We start from the raw sequence: 18558 nt of genomic DNA on the forward strand, positions 1-18558 counted from the left end.
GAAGCCCACCCCTGTACTTGAAAAACAGCTTACTTAAGGTTTTATACCTACTCTTCTATGTGCCATCCAGTTCACTCTCTCTTGTTCACGAAATAAAGGTGCACATCACAAATGCCATAAGTAAACAGGATTATGATTAAATCACTTTAAAAACAGACAAACAAACCCCCACATACCGAAAATATTTTTGGTAAGAGGCAACAAACACTCTAACTCAATCCGAAATGTTGGCATTCTTAGTTATGCTCCTTATGAAGAAAGCAACACGGTGCATATGTGGGCGTGCACTCACAGAAGCAGCCAGTAACTTCAGATAACTGGAAAACTGGGTGCAAAGCAGATGGGACCTATGATAACTTTATGATGTTTACAAGTTGTATACTCAATTTGCACAGGACTCATTTGGCTCTTCAACAGTATTCTTCAGGATGAGCTAGATGTGACAACAAAAGGAGAGTCCATGTGTGCTTCTAACCCCTTCTCCTTTTAAAAAGTACATGGGCAAAGGGAACAAAACCCCATCTCTCTTGCCCTATCTCCTCTCTGCAATCTGTCAGTTTTGGATTATCCTCCAATGAAACATATTAAGGCAAGGCACAGAAGGGTTTAGGTTCCCTTCTCCAGATATCCATTCTCTGCCTTAAATGGTTTTTCCCTTCCCTCAGCTCAGTTCCTTCCAGTTTGGTCCTGCATCCCCTTTGTGCTGCATTTGTACTTTTGGTTCCCTTCAGTTTTGAAATTCATGTTTGTTCCCCTTCTTACGTTATTTCAATACACTACCAATATAATCTAAAGCAGACCTCTATGATTTTTCTGTGGTTCTAAGAGCCAGCCCCAAAATTGTTCAGTCTTCTGAGTTTTGCATTTTAACAACCACCTAATCCAAAACTCTTCAGTTTTTTGTAATTTTATTAAAGTTGTTACAAACACAGTAGATAAACATGGTAGTATTCACCATTAGGGAGGGTGAGGGGGTGGGCTCCCTCTGGGTATCCTACCCCCCCCCAGGGAAAGTGTATGCGCAATACATAGCCTCTCCTCTCTCGGTGTAGTGAATGCCGCGTAGTCACTGTCTGGCTATGCCTGGCAGATGGTCACTGCAATGGCCTCTCCTGCATTACTGCATCCGTAGCAACACCTTCTCGCTGGTCCCCCCCCCCCCCCGTTTTTCACAGAGTTTGCTACGTCATGGTGCGACCGAATTGTCCGGCGGTATAACCGGATGGGCAGGCTGGGCCCACCAACCTTGCCAGTCTAAGAGAAGGAAAACTCTAACATCAAACCCGGGCAGATAGAGCTCGTTAATGTAACACCTACCACCTGGAGGACTCGCTGCCGGCGTCCCGGCTTACTGGGCCATGGCAGATGACCCCCAGGTGAAAGGGTGGAGCCAGTACCGCGCACACTGGGCTTCACCTAAAAAATTCCTCTGTGCAGGCCTGAAGGGCATATCCACATACACAACCCACAACGCATCAAGTCCTGCAGCGATGGGCAAGGGGCGAAACGGCAGGTGGAAGGTGCCACTGGAAGCCGCAGTCCCGATCCTGCATGTAGGCGGTTCAGGGTATTGGTCGCCTGATGCTAACCCGGAGACGAAAGCATTTTTCGGCAGCACCCTGAACGACCAAGCAGCCTTATCTAGGGACAGCACTGCTTGCTCCACACGGAGAGGGGCCTAGAAAAGGTGGCCTAAACAAAGCTCGTCTCCTCCACCCCAGTTGGCTAGCCGCGGTCAACGGGCATCCTTACTTGCGGTCAAAAAATAACAACAAAGAAAAGGCATGCACCTGCCTCACAAAGTGTGCAAAGACTAAGAATCGCACTGCTACAGCACCAACCCTAAATCAGACTTTTCCCTGCAGCCACTGTTGCCGGACCTGCCTGTCCCGCATTGGTCTTGTCAGCCACCAGCGAGCCTGCAGCAGACGTGGACTATTGCACCCTTCTTAAATCTTCGTTCGCGAAGCCAAGCCGAGAGATTCACCATTACAAAAGGCTAACCTCTAACCCTAACCTAACTTCTTGATTTCTTGCAATTCCATTATTGCCTTAGAAAGCCTCATGTAATTAAACATTGGAACCAGTATAAAAAGCAACTGGTTAAGAAATGAACTAACCTACTACCACCAAATGGTGAAAGTTAACATAAAAGTGCCAAGAACTTCATCCATTTTTTAATGTCATACAACAAAGCATCATGATGAGAAATAAGTAAGATGTGTACTTCTGAGGATCACCAAGAGTCAGAACAACGAAATCAGGCACAGGTTCAGGCAAATGTCTTATTACAGCCCTAAAACACATTTAAATACCCAAGCCAGTTATGAAGGCAGAAAGCCAGCAGGGGTGTTGGGCTATCAAGTATTTTGCAGGGAGTGCCACATGTATGATCAGATGCCCAATGGATAGAAACTGTAGGTGTGCGCTCAATGCATGCAGCTCTTGGCTTTCAGAGAATAGGTTCATTCCCTTGAGGCTAGGGGTTGCAGACCAGGAAAAGCTGAGGGATGGAGCAAGGTATGTAGATAAGACCTTCAGGGACCTACTAGAACAGTTCCATTCCTGTGCCAGCAGTTTTTCTGCTGTCATCGAGATTATGGGTTTCAAGACTGGGGGACATAAAGCTGAACAGGAGGGACAGGATCCCTCAGATGGGACTCCCTCCTTGAATGATGTACCAATGCCCTCTCATACTGAAGATACCCTTTTGTGGTTGGGAGGTGGACTTTTGGTAGTGGGTAGTGAAATTATTAGCCATATAGAGAGTGGAGGCTGTGACGAAACATCACACACTATCTAGATAGGCTGATAGTGCTGGGGAGTTCTGATCACATGGTGACTTGCCTGTCAGGTGTGATACTGCAGACATCACACACCATTTAGATAGTGCTGAGGAGTCAGTGATCGCAGTGCATGTTAGCACCAGTGATACTAGGAAATGCAGTTGTGTGGTCCTGGAGAGAACTTTAGTTTACTAGGCAGAAAGGAGAGGCCCAGACCCAAAGGAAGTGTTCTCTCAATTATTACTGGTTCCACACACAGGGACAGCTAGACAGGCAGAGATGAGGTGTCCCAATATGGGAATGAGAAAATGGGCCTTGGAGAAAAGGATTTGTTAGGTACAAGCCCAAGTGGGACAAGTCAAAATGGTACAGAAGAACCAGCTTTCTTTGAACTAAGAGGGAACCATGCTGCTGGTGCTTAATATCAAGAAGGTAGCACAGTCATTTTTCATAAATCCCAGGGGAAAAGCTGGCAGGACTGGGGAGCCTCTGGTTGAGTACAGCTCAGTCCAAAGGGCTGATAGTGTAAGCACTCAGGGTCATACTGATAGAACTTGGGAGTGAGAACAGAATAACAATGGAGGGCCATGGGCAGAGACAAAAGAGTCCAGAGAGGAGAGGTTTGTTGGAGAGGGAAACATGTTATACATGTCTATATGCCAGTGCTAGAAGCCTCCCAAGTCAAGATGAGGCAGCTGGAGTGCTTAGTGCTAAATGACAATTTAGATACAGTGGGTGTAGTCAGAAACAGTGTAATGGAGAAAATCAACTGGATACAGTGATCCCTGGATATAAGCTCTGTAGGCAGGACAGTAAGGGACATGCTGGGGGAGGTGTTGTGCGGTATATCAAATGGAGCTTAGAGTCAAATAAGCTAGAAAACATTAGAGGAGGGAACTCCTCAACAGACATTATATGGGTTGAGATACCAGCCCTTAAGGGTTACTTAAAAATGGGGATGTACTATCATCCACCTGATCAAATCCTTGAGGCTGATCTCGAGATGCAGGAGGAAATAAGGGAGGTGACTAAAACAGATAATGTGATACTGGCTGACTTCAACTACCTTTATATTGACTTGGTAAACATGTGCCTGAGTTATGCAGTAGAAATGTTATTCCTAGACATCATAAATTACTATGCAGTGGAACAGCTGGTAACAGAGCTAACCAGATGGGCTGTGATCTTAGACTTGGCTCTGAATGAGGCTCAAGACCTGGTACAAGATGAAGATGTTATTGCATCAACTGGGAGCAGTGACCACAATGCTATTAAGTTCAGTATTCATGACAATGGAAAGTTACTCCTGAAGTCCAAAACAGGAACGTTTTTTCAAAAGAGGAAGCTTTACCAAAATTAAAAGTTTAGTTACAAGGAAGGTGAAAGGGAAATCACAAGAAAGGCAAATCCCTACAGAATGCTTGGAAGCTATTTAAACCACACTAAATTGAAGCCCAGATGGAATGCATTCCACAGGGTAGGAAAGACACAGACAAGTTTAAAAAGATGCCTGCATGCTTAACAACTCAAGTCAAGGAAGCCATATAAGGCAAAAAGACTTATTTCAAAAAGTGGAAGCCGAAGTTAAAAATCTGGCAGCGGCTCTCCAGGGTCTCAAGCTGAGGTTTTTCACACCTATTTGCCTGGACCCTTTTTGGAGATGCCAGGGATTGAATCTGAGACCTTCTGCTTCCCAAGCAGATGCTCTACCACTGAGCCACCGTCCCTCCCCAAGAGTGGATTTCTAAAAGGAAAGACAAACAATATAGATGTCTTTAAACATATTCAGAGCAGGAAACCAGCCACAGAAGCAGATAAGCCTTCAGATGACCTAGGAATAAAATGGATGCTAAAGAAAAATGGGAGAGATTACAGAGAAACTCAATTCTTTGCATTTGTGTTCACGGTGGAAAGTGTGGATATGTAACCAGGCCTCAGACACTGTTTTCAGGAAGGGAGTCTGAAGAACTGAGTTAAACTGAGGTGAGGAGAGATGAAGTTCTAGAGAGAGAGAGAGAGAGAGAGAGAGAGAAGCACCTTTCATATGAGAAAAGGCTGAAGAGTCTGTGGCTTTTTAGTTTACGAAAGAGAAGACTAAAAGAAGAGGATAGGATAGAGATTTATAAAACTGTGCATAAGGTAGAGAGAGTAGATAGAACTTTTTCTCCATCTCCTAGAATGTGACTAAAATGTGGAATTTGTTGCCAGAGGATGTAATACTGGCCCTTCTATAGATGGTTTTAAAAAAGGATTTGTCATATTCATGGATGGTAGGTCTCAGTGGCTACTAGCCATGGTGTTTAAATGTGGAGGTTCCCTGGTATTCAGAGGCAGTAAACTTCTGAATACCAGTGTCTGGAGGGAACACTTGGGGAAGGCATTGGCCTCTTTGCCCCACTGTGGCCCTCCAGAGTAACTGGCTGGCCACTGTGTGAGACAGGATGCTGGACTAGATGGACCACTGATTTGATCCAGCAGGGCTGTTCTTATTGATGAAAATGCTAAGTGCCACCATGCCATGAAATTTCTAGGTACCATGCTGACCCGAAACATGGGATTTGTCAAGCCCTGTTATAAACAATTTCATTTCAAATATTAAACCATACACCTGAAGCAGCTCATAAAGCTGCTTCTTGGATCCTAAGCCTTTCTTTCATTTGTACCATGTTTGTCCACTGTGCAGATAGACCTGGGCTAGTGCTAAGTTTCTGCTCACAGGAAAACACTGGCCTTACATGAATAGAAGCTCCAAGCACTGGACTCCACCCCTCCCCCACAAAACCCCCAGTAAAGTACATGTGGAAGCATGGCTTTGGATCCAAGCCCTACGCAAACACAATAGCCAAATAAACAGGTTGCTTGATGTATAGGTATGAATTACAAATATGGTGTAGTTGTGTTCATTCTCCTTCAGTTAAAGGCAACTGAGTTGCCTGAAATACCTATTACCATATTCCATTTATTACTAAGTCTCTGAACACTACAGGAAACATTTCCACATATTATAACAAAAAATTAACTTAGATGTACCAAGATCAGTTATAATAAAGCTTCAATGATTTAACTACTCCTTCCCACTAAAGTGTGCCTTTGAGCACAGTAAGGAATCAAGTCAAATCAAATGAATACCCTTTTGTACTCATAAAGTACCTTTAAAGGCTCCTCATACACAAGAATTTTTAGCTGTAGCTATAATAATGGTGGTGTTAACTTAATGAAGGTGAATATGTATGGCAAAATACTGTACTAGTTAATAATATATGTACTGTGGTGTACAACAGAGCAATAAGGTAATGGGGCAACATGCCATGCACAAACCCAGTATACTGTGTCAACTCTGATATTAATTTGAAACAAAATGGTATCCTTGACTTAAGCAATACGTTATCCTTGAGTCACTGGTCTGATATTTCATGGCTTTAATCTCTCTGTCATAATTTCTGCCTTGTAAGGAGGAATATGCTGGAATTGGTACACTGCTCTCATGTGTTTCCCTTAAGAATGAATACATCCAAATTAAATATAACAAACAGCATTAGCTAAAATAAAATTTTATTACTGTTAAATGAAGCAGCACAGTGAGAAGAGAAAAGAAATTGAACAACCTGTAAGTAAGGGTGTGTGCTTGGTATAAACCTAGTTGTATAGATACCCAAAAAATCTTATCCGTACTTTCCAGCTGTGCTTGAATAAAAGCCAATATTTTCTGGGCGCAGCCAGAAGGCATTTAAAGTTGAATTGCCTTCTGAATGCCATTATACCTATAGGGATGGTCCCATAGGATATAATGGAGCCAAATACATTCAGGTTTCCCAAATATTTATTTGAATCTCAACACAATACTGATATTGAGATTCAGTAATATTAAATAATTCTGATATTTTTGGGTCCAGTAGACCTAAATCAGAAAAAAACTGAAAATTGTTTGCTCATACCTACCTGTAAGATAGCTCAATGGAGAATTGTGTGAAAAAAACAAATGAGGACCTAAAAAAAGGAGAGGCCCAATAAAATATCCAGCACTCCTGCCAGAAAGGCCCCAGTCTGTGCCCACCGGACTACCAACACCGGGCAGAAACAACCTCATATAGTCCAGCTGTGGGACCATATATGAATAAATGTACGGTACTATCCTGATGTTTTAACTAATTATTTTAACTGATTTTAAATTAACTTGAATTGTAAATGTTTTTATGATATCTTCCTGTTTGTTAATGTTGTTTGTTGTTACCCACCCTGAGACCACTTGTGGGGAGGGCAGGTTAGAAATCAATGATGTAAATAAATAAAATCATCTAAACAACTGATTAGATTGCAACTACTACAGGACATGTTCTTTGAGGACTGTTTTTACACATATACCCAGAATGTTTTTACTGCATGCTGACTCAGGTTTTTTAAAGAAGTACAGGAGCAATTGATAATAAAACTAATGACCTTCTTAACATTATACCACTTCTATTCTACAAACAGGAATGTACAATTCAATGAAATAGTCTGAGGATATCTGAGAAAAGCGCTCCCACCCCATATCAGCAACACAGATAGGAGAAGTCTTGAACAGGAAAAGGCCATTCTCCAAGCCTCTGGCTGGCTTGGCTTTGAGAAGTGATTTAAAGGGACAAATGCCTTCTCCAAGCTGGCCAACAGGGTGATGGGGTCACACAATATATACGAAAGTTTGACCAACCCTGGTATATATGACGCTTTTATTATTCAGTTTCATTTGCAGCTGTACAGCAAGAATTCTCACACAGGGTTTCCTAGTGAAAGAAACTTACAAAGCACACCAAAAGTACATGCAAATGGGTGTACAAAAGAGCAATGGTTGATAAGTCTGCATAGTACCCAATCAAGAGCAAGACTAACCTGATATCCTCTTGTACCCATACAATGCATCTGCAAAGTTCTGATAGTAAGTTCCAAGTGGAGAAAGGCAAAATAAAGATATATTTTAAGTAAGTATATGCTATGCAATGTCAATTTGGGCTGTGTAGCAGCAGCACTTGATCCCAACGATGCCAAATAAATGCAACAGATTAGGGATTTGTAATATCTTTCTAAGAGAGTTGGGAGGATTTAGTTCAATATTACCTGTTGACTGTTTAAAGCTGCACAAAAGCAAGTCTTGAGAGGCAGTATAAAATTCATAGTGTGTGCCAGGGATCAAGTGCACCGTGAAAACTTAGATGGTGACCAAAGCACATGGGCTCAGTTTTGCAGCTGAGAGAACTAATACCAAGCACTGTAAAAAGAAGAATACTTTCAACTGAACTAGCCAATGATTATTCTGTGCCATGTTCATTATTTCTATAGATAATCATTAGGGCCTTGTTTTGGTTTGCATAATGCAGATTTATAATTTTTTTTTTAAACCTGACATCATTCTTAAGACAATTCACTTTAATTGAGCATGTTTGGCAGTCTGGCACTGTGTTGGTATTGATTAGCCTACTTAGCAAACTGGCTGTTTCATTAACAGAAAGCAAATCTGAAAGTTTCCATGAAAGCTATTAATGAAGGGAGTGATTTTAAATGAACAGCAACTTTAAAGTGCTAAAAGCAACTAGAGGACTCTTAGGATAAAACTACATTCTATCTTGGCAAATGTGCTCGCGGAGGAATAGCACAGGATCTCTCTCTTTGCGTATCAGTGGCATTGAGGGAGGGTGTGTGTGTGTGTATGTGTAACGGGCCATCAAGTCACAGCTGAGTTATAGGTTTTCAAGGCAAGAGACTAACAGAGGTGGTTTGCCATTGCCTTCCCTTGCATAGAGCCCTAGGAATTCACTGGTGGTCTCCCATCCAAATTCCAACCAGGGATTTAGCTTCCCATTTAGCTTCCAAGATGATTGGGCTAGCTTGGGCCATGCAGGTCAGGGATAATGAGGGCATCTGTGGTGATAAATGCTCACCCAGGCTTCTTTCCTCCCCAGTCTGGCTTACTCCCACAGCTCTGGAGCATGCTGGGGGGGGGGGGGGTGAGGAGAAATAGGCTAAACAGACCATTCAGAAGCCTTGGTAGTGGAAAAGTAAAATATACCCTCCCATTTTTCTCTACAAATGTCCCTGTCCACATATTAATGTTCTGAGACAAAACCATGTAATTTCCCCCATACTCCTATAAGAACAAACAGTGCCCTGGAACAACTGCCAGTAAATAATTCCTTAGTCTATACAGGACAATGTGTCCAAACCTGCCAGTAAAAATTTGCTCAGTCCTGGGTCATTTTTGCAGCCACAAAATATAACCTCTTCAAACTGAGGCTCATGGTAATCAACACAATTTCTACTCTGCTCTTACTATTTTATTGCTCAGTGCACATGTGGCAGATAAGATCTGGTGCTGTTTGAAATTTAGCATAACCAACAGTGAGCATGACAAAATGCATCCTTTTATCTGTTCTATAGGCAAAGATAGAATGATCTTAATAGCCAACAATTGAAGTGATCTAACAAGAAAAACCAGGTCTTGCTTTAGGAATTCTGAAGAACACTTTATACAAAGATGCCAGTTGAATAACAGAGTTTTATAATTACTGCTTCAGTTGAGATACAATTTCATCCACCTTTCACAAGTACATAAATCACCAGTTTACAGCTCTATATCTTCAGACACCAGTTTCCACAGACAACATTCTTGCTGTATCTCTGTGGAAAGGCCAGATAACAATTCGCTATTGACTAAGCAAGCACACTCAAGAGATGTCTGAATTACTTTGGGTTGGCAGGATGGAGAGAAGTTCTAGGCAGCAAAAATATTTATCCTAGAAGAATAGGATTATTGAGCTATTATCACAAAGTTGTCAAGGTTACTGGGGCAGAGGGTCATGGATTTTATCACTGCGCTGTGATTTAAGCATTGTCGAATCAGCCATATCTATATCCATATATTCTGGCCTAGGAAATGACTGAGATGGTATTAAAACCATGAGCGAGGAGACTGTATGGAATTTGTCCTTCAGTATCACAGTACAATTATGTTTTCCCCAGAATTCCATTCACTGGGAATGGAAAGAGAAGACTTCATATTGTCTAAAACACAGTTAAAACTAATTTCATTGAAATGGAAAATATGAATAAAGACTAAGTTGGGGAGAGGGGGTAATGAAAACAATAGCCTTATTTGCTCAGCCTAACCAATATATTGTAAAAATTAAAAAAAAACCTTCCAGCCTCTAGGAATATTCATCTAAATAAAAGTATTCTTATTTACAGGGATTTCCAATTTTTCCATATAAAAAGCAAGACTTTACTATGATGACCTGACAGAACCTTTTAGCAACAGGCAATCGGAAGTAAAATAATACCTTAAGTGCATTAATTCCATCTTTCTTTCCATAGAAGTTTTTTCATTACAATCTACATTTTTCAAAATTGATATAACATGACTGAAATATCCCGATATTTGATGCAAAACAATGGTTTTATTATGTGGTGCTGTAATCCTATGTGAACAAAACTGCTGGGATAGAGATATCAAGTTCTGAGCTAGTATCCATACATTCTTTTAACCGTTCTTTTAGTGAATGAGTAAAAAATAAACACCTAAACCCAACATTTATGTCAAGGAAATTTATTATTCTTATACAAAGCACACTATTAAAAAGCTTTTTTTTCGGGGGTGGGGGGGAGGATTCAGTTACAAGCCAGTGTGATGTAGTGGTGATTCGCAGTGGACTCTAATCCGGAGAACTGGGTTTGATTCCCCACTTCTCCACATGCCAGTTAAAGTTTTCTCAGAACTCTCTCAGCCCCACCTACCTCACAAAGTGACTGCTGTGGGAAGAGGAAGGAAAAGAGATTGTAAGCTGCTTTGAGACTCCTTGGTGTAGAGAAAAAGCAGGGCATAAAAAACAACTCTTCTTCCCTACCGGTCAAAGCAAGAGTTCATTTCCTTTATGCAATTCAAAAAATCAGATGTGCTAACATGAAGAGCAGTGATGCACTGAAAATCAATTTCTGTAATTTTGACATCATTTCAGATACCGCTGAACCAGCAATTTGAAGCAGGATGTAGTCAGGATATTTGTTGTTGTTATTGTTCAGTCGCACAGTTGAGTCTGATTCTTTGCAACCCCATGGACCAAGTCACGCCAGGCCCTCCTGTCTTCCACCATCCTTCAAAGTCTGCTCAAATTTGTGTTAGTTACATCAGGATATTAATGACATCTAATTCAAAATTCCATTATTTAAGTGTGTTGGAGTATTTGCCTTTGAATGGTGGGCAAGCAGATGAGCTTAAGTAGAATCTTCTTATTCCATTGGGGGAAGTTTGGACTTTGGGAATTCTCTTAGGCCTGGCCTGACTTTGCTTCTACAAAGCAAGCAGTGGCCAGCAGTACCTTTCATCTGTTGCACTGACTGAGACCTTTTTTTGAACAAATGGATCTCCCAGTGCTTACAAAACATTTCTGCAACTTTGAGGTTTGATCACCATAAAGCAGTTTTATGAGAGGCTGGCCCCTGAAAAATACTTGGAAGCTTTAGGTAGTACAAAATTGATGAGTTCACATCCTGACAGGGTATGGGGGTGGTGAGAACATGATCAGTTTTTGTACAGGTTGCCTGTGTACTTTCAGGTCCAACTCAAAGTGCTTGAGCTTATTTTTAAAGAACTTCCTAACCTGGTGATATATTTTAGAGCATTTTTCCCAGCATGAACTATACAAGGGTTGAGATCTACTGGTCAAGCCCTGCTTCTTTCAGCTTCCACATGTGAGGTGAGATCATTGACAGGAAGGAGCACAGCCTTAACTGCAATCACTTCAGGGTTATGAGATTGCCTTCCAAGGGAGATCTGTAAGTTTCCCTCTTTATAAGTGGATGGTAGAGACAGATTTGGAACAGTTCTAAGCTACTTTTCTTCAGAGCTGAATGTTTGTGGAATGCTGAAGAATTTATGTTATAATAGACATGATATTTTGATGCAAGCCACTTAGAGCCTGGGAAAGTTGGTCTGTGAATACAGAAGCCAGGAGGGAAGAAAAGCTTACCTTATTCAAACTGCAATTAGTGCCAGTTCTCTTTAAGTAATTAAATATCAGGCTGTGAATACAATTGTGCGTGAGAAACATGGAGAACTATCATTTTACTAATAATGGCTTGTCTGTTATGGTTTGCAGATTACTGTCTTTTCTTGTTATATGGCCTTATTAATCATTTTGGGAATATAATATAAGACACTTTCTAGTTCTCTGCTATGGGAGTACTTTGAAAGTGATTCCTATACCATTGTATTTGGATTATATCAAACAGGAGAGGGTTGGCCCCCATGAAGACTAAAATCATGGGTCATTGTGAATACAATTTCTGCAAACCTTGAAAATTCAAGATTTGATAAAAAAATTTAATTTTTGAGGGGTAACCCCCACATATGGTAATACCAACATTGGTACATGAGCAGACAAAACAATAAAATCCCACTTGCAACTGGAAATTTGAACAGTATATTGGGCTGACTTAGCAGCAGCAGTTACCATCACAAAAGGACAAGGTTAAGGGAAGGGAAACAGAGCCAGAAAGTCAGTGGGGGGAAGGAAAACCAGGGATGGGGAGGGTGGGGCAGCAGGGCATAATGTGATTTCCTCCTCACCTCAAGTCCTTGCAGGTTTCCCTTTTGTATACTTGGTTTTTAATTTGACAAAGAAAAATCTCTATAATTGATTTTTCAGCCCATAATACTTGCCCGCATGAGGTTTTACAATGCTTCAAGAAAATCCTCAGGTTTTGCTGGGCCTCTGCAGCAATCACTGAGTATCCTTGTCAAATTTGCCGTGTGGAGTATCCTCAAGAGACCACTTCCTGGGCTAAGCAAGACTTAAAAACAAAACAAAAAAGCCAAAGCACTGAGGGGGAAATGTATTAAAAACAAATCTGCTATTTGAAAATCAAAATCTAAACAAAATAAATACCCTTTAAAAAACAAACAGAAAGTGCCACTAAATAGTTATAGCGTATAGAACACTCACCTTGTGACACGCTGTATCTAAATGGTATTTTACTTAGATTTTGATTTTTCAAATACCAGTCTTGGGTGGGTTTTTTTAACCATATACCTCTGTCTTCAACATTTTTGGCTTTTCTTGGTTTTGGAGTTGGTTGTAGGTTATCCCCCCACACCCGGCAACACCACCTTGTTCACATGTCCTTTCTGGAAAATATGCATAGATTTTTATGTTCTGCCCTAACATTTCACAAGAATTCTTTAATCTAGGTAGTTGTTTTAATACCACATAGGAGAAAGTTAAAAGATACTATGTTTTTATTGGGGGAGGGGGAGTTAAGCTTTGCTGTTCTGACAATGGCACAACAGAAACTTTCCTTAGTTATAATAGTTCATGAGTCCACTGGAAGTAGTAACTGGCATGTACACTGGCGCTACTGAAATAAAGCAACACTTGCCTATACACATTTAATTCTGACTTCTTGCATTTTACAGTGAAGGAGGAGGAGACTGGGATTTATACCCTGCCCTTCACTACCCAAATGAGTCGCAGAGTGGCTTACAATCTCCTTTTCCCTCCCCCCCCCCACAACAGACACCCATCTGAGGTAGATGAAACTGAGAGAGCTCTAACAGAAACTGCTCTTGAAAGGAACAGCTCTGTAAGAACTTGTGACTGACTCAAGGTCACATCAGCAGGTGCATGTGGAGGAGTGGGGAATTAAACCTGGTTCTGTATGATAAGTGTCTGAGCACTTAACCACTACGCCACCAAACTGGCATAGTTTCTAACTATGCATGTCAATTAGAAATAGAATTTGTTCTGAACAGATTTCAGACTAAATTCATCACTGCAGGTATAGAAATTGTCTAGGATTACTGGACTTCTGGCAATCCAAGTTCTCTTTCTTCAAGGAAAGTTCAACAACTAGTTTGATCAGTTCTTTTGATGCCTGGTGTTTAATTCAGAAAATGTTTTAAAAATAGCAGGAACCACATCACTGCAGGGAAGATTGCTCCCATGGTTGAACTACAGGATTCTGGATTCTACCACACACCGAGAAAACATCAAAGGTGTTAGTAATAATCTAGCTGAGTAATCTAATAGGAGCAACAACAATCATGATTGATCACAGTCCAACTTCTCCGGGAACCTACAATCAAAACAGTGTGCACATGAGTTGTGCCGCTTGTGAGAGGAACTTAAGTCACTAACATACTTTTTGAATTGCTAAATCAGTTCCTTAAAAGCTATTAGCACTGCCATTGCTTTCTCTTAACAAAATCAAATTTAGGCATAGAGCCCTAGGATTGTTTTTTCCCACAGCCCAGAGCCAAGATGCACACGTTTCAAGTCACTACTATGTTAGTTTAAGGTTCACAGAAAGAACCTAAACGCCCCCCACCCCCTCAATAGGATTTTAAATACTGGGCATTAACTTGGAAGGCTTATCTTGACCAAGGCAATGAGAGAAAAAGAAGTGAACAGCTCAGAGAGCAATAAACTTAGATCGATACCTCACTAGCAGTTGCTCCACCCCCGGGCTTTTGCTTTCCCTGCAGCTCCCACCAATTTCCCTTGCGGCTTCCTGATCTTTAAAATACAAGACCAGGAAGCCGCGAGGGAAACTGGAATGAGCCATGGGTCAAAATGTGCCTGTGCAGCAACTGGCGGTGAATTGATTGCTTGAGCCAGAGAAAGCAGAAGCCCGAGAGCAGAACTGCTATTGAGGAATTGGTCTCAGTCTTCCCACAAAAATACCTGAAAGTGCTCTGGTCATGGATGCAGTTTACTGGGAGGCCAGTGAACAAATCATGCTTTATTCATTTCAAAATGATGCTATGATGCATGGCATGAACTGGTTGCTTCTGAATGAAGCAGTAAGCACATCACCACCATCACCATTGAATGTAAAGTTGAGTGACTTCCCGTTAGGAGAATCATTTTAGGACAACCCACACAGGTGTGATACTTATACCTGAACACTGACATCATCCATATCAATAAGGTAACAAAGGCTGCCAAACTAGGCACATGCCCTGACTCACAGATGTAGCATAAATGTGCAATGCACTTTAAACTTGTGATGAGGTTGTAACAGACCTCCATAAAGACACCTTTTTGGTCTATAAATAAGAAGAGTCTATAAATAAGAGGAGAAGGAGGAGACTGGATTTATACCCCACTCTTCAATACTCAAAGGAATCTCAGAGCAGCTTACAATCTCCTTTCCCTTTCCCTCCCCATAAGAGACACAACAGACACCCTCTGAGATAGGCGTGACTGAGAGAGCTCTCCAAGAATTGATCTTGAACAGAACTGTTCTGAGAGAGTTATGATTGACTTAAGGTCACTCCAGCAGTTGCACCTGGACGAGTTGGGAACCAAACCCAGCTCTTCCAGATAAGCAGGGCTTTTTTTGAGCAGGAATACACAGGAACGCAGTTCCAGCTGGCTTGGTGTCAGGGGGTGTGGCCTAACATGAAAATTAGTTCTTGCTGGGCTTTTTCTACAAAAAAGCCCTGTGTGAAACAACGGCAACAGCAGGGGGTGTGGCCTAATATGCAAATAAGTTCCTGCTGGGCTTTTCCAACAAAAATAGCCCTGCAGATAAGAGTCAGCACACTTAACCACTACACTAAACCGGCTGTAGGATGCAAAATTAATATGTGTCCTTAAGAAGTTAAGGAAGGAAAATCATAACAGATGACAAATGAAAAGAATATAAAGTACAAATCACAATCTGAATATATGTACTAATTTCAACTACCCATAAGAATATAATTTAAAGGGCATGGATGGCAACCTAAAATCTAACAGTTGTTTTATCAGCAGCCAGTCACTTATTTCTTGGCTTATATCTTCTTCATAACACAGACATTCATAAAACAGCTACTTTAAGATGCATGCTTCAGCAATTGATTATGGATCTTAGGGTATAAAACAAAATAAATGTGTGTTTGAATTTTAGAAATGATTCAGCCAAGCTAGAATGAAGATGTTTGCTATTGTTTTCTATTATGTAAACTCAGGGCTTTTTTTAGCAGGAATGCACAGGAACACAGTTCCGGCTGGCTTGGTGCTTGGGGGTGTGGCCTAATATGCAAATGATTTCATGCCAGGCTTTTTCTAAAAAAAAAAAGCCCTGTGTAAACTGAGGAACTTTGCACTGTATTTTATCAGCCACGACCTTGCAGCTATTCAGTACACTGTATATTTGCATCAGTAAAACATTACTTGTTCTTTGTCACTTTATGTGCCATGGTTTACTAGTTCTTTTGGGATAACCTCTGTATACTTTAAAAAGGAGAATAAGAAAGTGGATTCTAATGTCCTGATAAATAGTAAAAATAGAAAGTGCTGGATGCATCCAACCACTACACCACGAATAGAATGCAAAAGTGCAAACACTCACAGTGATTACAGAATTGTCACTGATGAGTGAATAAGAAGCATGGTATACACTCTATTTATAGGTACATAAAGCACACAAGTACAATCCTTATATCACAACAGATGAGTTGGAATAACAATTCACAAGCCTAGGTTTAATGTGACCATGAAGTGTACTAGAAAAATAACCAACTTTTACGAATTAGCTGCCTCATGTCTCTCTTCAGATCCTGTAGCATAGGGGTTTTTTTTAAATTGAAGAATAGTATATAGTTAGGGGTCCCCAACCTTTCTGAGCATATGGGCACCTCTGGAATTCTGACAGAGGATAGATGTTTTGTAGCAACTTCTGCTATGCCTTTATTCTTACTGAATGCTTTGACTAGCGCACCCTTCCACAACTCAATAAAAATGATAAAGGAACTCAGTGCACCTACACACTAAACTGAACTCACCACTCCTGCTCACAAATAGGATCACATTAGTATCTTAGTAGCTACTGAAGTCTCACTGAAACTGTTCAACCATGCTGACATTGTACTGTACAGCAGCCAAAAATAAACGGCAACTATCTTCCACTACAAGCATGCCAAAATGCAAGGCCTAAAAATGTTATCTATTCCCTTTACTGCACTGGATTTTTAGGATAAGAGAAATATCATCTGTTTTCCCTGCCTGCGTGCCTAGGTTGAACAAGATGACAGGAGTTATTGTTAACAGGCACATGGATGGAGAAAAGTTTGACCTTTTCACACTTATTCTTATATATGTTAGAGTAGGATGCTTGGTGTGGGCAGCTCTGAAAGATCAAGATGACTAGAAATGTTACCTCCAAAGGTCACTAACTCAAAAAGGACATTTGTCCATCTTTGCTCCTTTGTCCAGCACCAAGGATGATTCTGCAATATGTTTATGTCTCCCATGATACAGCTGAACAAGCAACCCGAGCAATTGCACTGAAAGATTTGCCTGACCAAAACATCCATCTGACACATTGATTTTGCTAATTCCATCTGCTGCAAAAGAACATGGCATTTATAACCAAGATTAACACACTCAGATAAAAGGTTTGCATACTTCCAAGCTTCTTAAGAAGAGATGTTAAATGACTTCAGGATTATAATAGGCAGCCAAGCTAACAAGGAAGGGGAAAACGGCATTTCCAATAATCTCACTCATTAATGAGGTCAGTTACTACAGGAGCTTTAAATAGAGCAGCCAAATAGGAAGCAGCTAACTTTTTCTGAATAATCTCACCTTCACGGGCTCACAGAAATGCTTTTCACAGCACACACAGGTACAGCAGCACCACATAAACATTGCCGCATGGCCGGTCTGCAATGCCCTGCCCAGTGCAAGGTACTGCTCGGACCGCCTCCCAGACTGCTCTATACATCTGTGAGCCTGAAAGAGCTCTGGGCACTTGCTGTATAAACAGACCATTTGCCAAAACAAGCAGTCCTGTGTGCTCCAGTATCACTGATGCAAATGAACAGTTACACTGACCTCCAGCATGGTATATGACTCGCCTCCAATAGAAAGCATTTAAAAAAAAAAATAAGATCACTTGTGCTTGAATTTAAAGATACAGAGCACACAGCCCTAAATCCATCTGCACTTTGATTTTTAAATTCTTTTTAGTGGTTGTCTAGGATTGTCTAGGTTGTCTAGAGTGTTAAAGCTGCAGTACTGCAGTCCTAAACTCTGCTCACGACCTGAGTTTGATCCCCGGTGGTGGCTGGGTTTTCAGGTAGCCGGCTTGAGGCTGACTCAGCCTTCCATCCTTCTGAGGTCGGTAAAATGAGTACCCAGTTTGCTGGGGGGAAAGTGTAGGTGACTGGTGAAGGCAATGGCAAACCACCTTGTAAAAAGTCTGCCATGAAAACATTGTGAAAGCAACATCACCCCAGAGTTGGAAATGACTGGTGCTTGCACAGGGGACCTTTCCTTTCCTAGGATCTAAAATACCCTGGTTCAAATCCCTAATCTGCCATGGAAACATGCTGGGTGATCTCGGGCCTGTCATTCTCTCTCTTAATCTAACCTACTCCACAGGTGGCTGTTGTGAAGACAAAACAGAGGGAACAACAATACTGTAAACTGCTTTGAGACAGTTTTGGGAAGAAATGTGGGGTTCTCAGGCAAGTACTAATAATCTCTCTTAGGCATGTTCACATCACTGACAAAAATGAGATTTTTGAATTTCCAAAGTCACAAATTTAAGGGAACAAGCAGCCAAGACTTCTGATTGTGAATTGCTAGAGAGCTTATTGGATAAGAAACAAAGAAAGTGTTCAATATCAGTTCCCTTTTTATGAGCTACATTCTATTTATCTGAAGCACTCAAGTAGCCAAGAAAGAAGATAAAACCATCTTGGACATCCCATGCTAGCCTAGTGTAGCAAAACTAAACAAGAGCTTGTAGTACTTTG

The 18558-nt window shown here is 41.1% G+C and overlaps 1 protein-coding gene across 4 annotated transcripts in view; it reads right to left on the bottom strand.

Moving 5' to 3' along the window:
• TMCC1 (transmembrane and coiled-coil domain family 1) overlaps window positions 1-18558 on the bottom strand; it is a 180785-nt gene that overhangs the window by 30189 nt on the left and 132038 nt on the right. Inside the window, exon 1 of one of the 4 annotated variants that reach the window (XM_060239646.1) lies at window positions 17384-17487. The exons of the other annotated variants lie outside the window; for them this stretch is intronic. Within the exon in view, the coding sequence (XP_060095629.1) occupies window positions 17384-17446 (63 nt within the window). The 5' untranslated portion in view covers window positions 17447-17487. Of the gene's footprint in view, window positions 1-17383; window positions 17488-18558 lie in introns of those variants that run through there. 4 annotated transcript variants of the gene reach the window in all.

Source organism: Heteronotia binoei, chromosome 5 (assembly GCF_032191835.1).
Source record: "Heteronotia binoei isolate CCM8104 ecotype False Entrance Well chromosome 5, APGP_CSIRO_Hbin_v1, whole genome shotgun sequence".
NCBI lineage: Eukaryota > Metazoa > Chordata > Lepidosauria > Squamata > Gekkonidae > Heteronotia > Heteronotia binoei.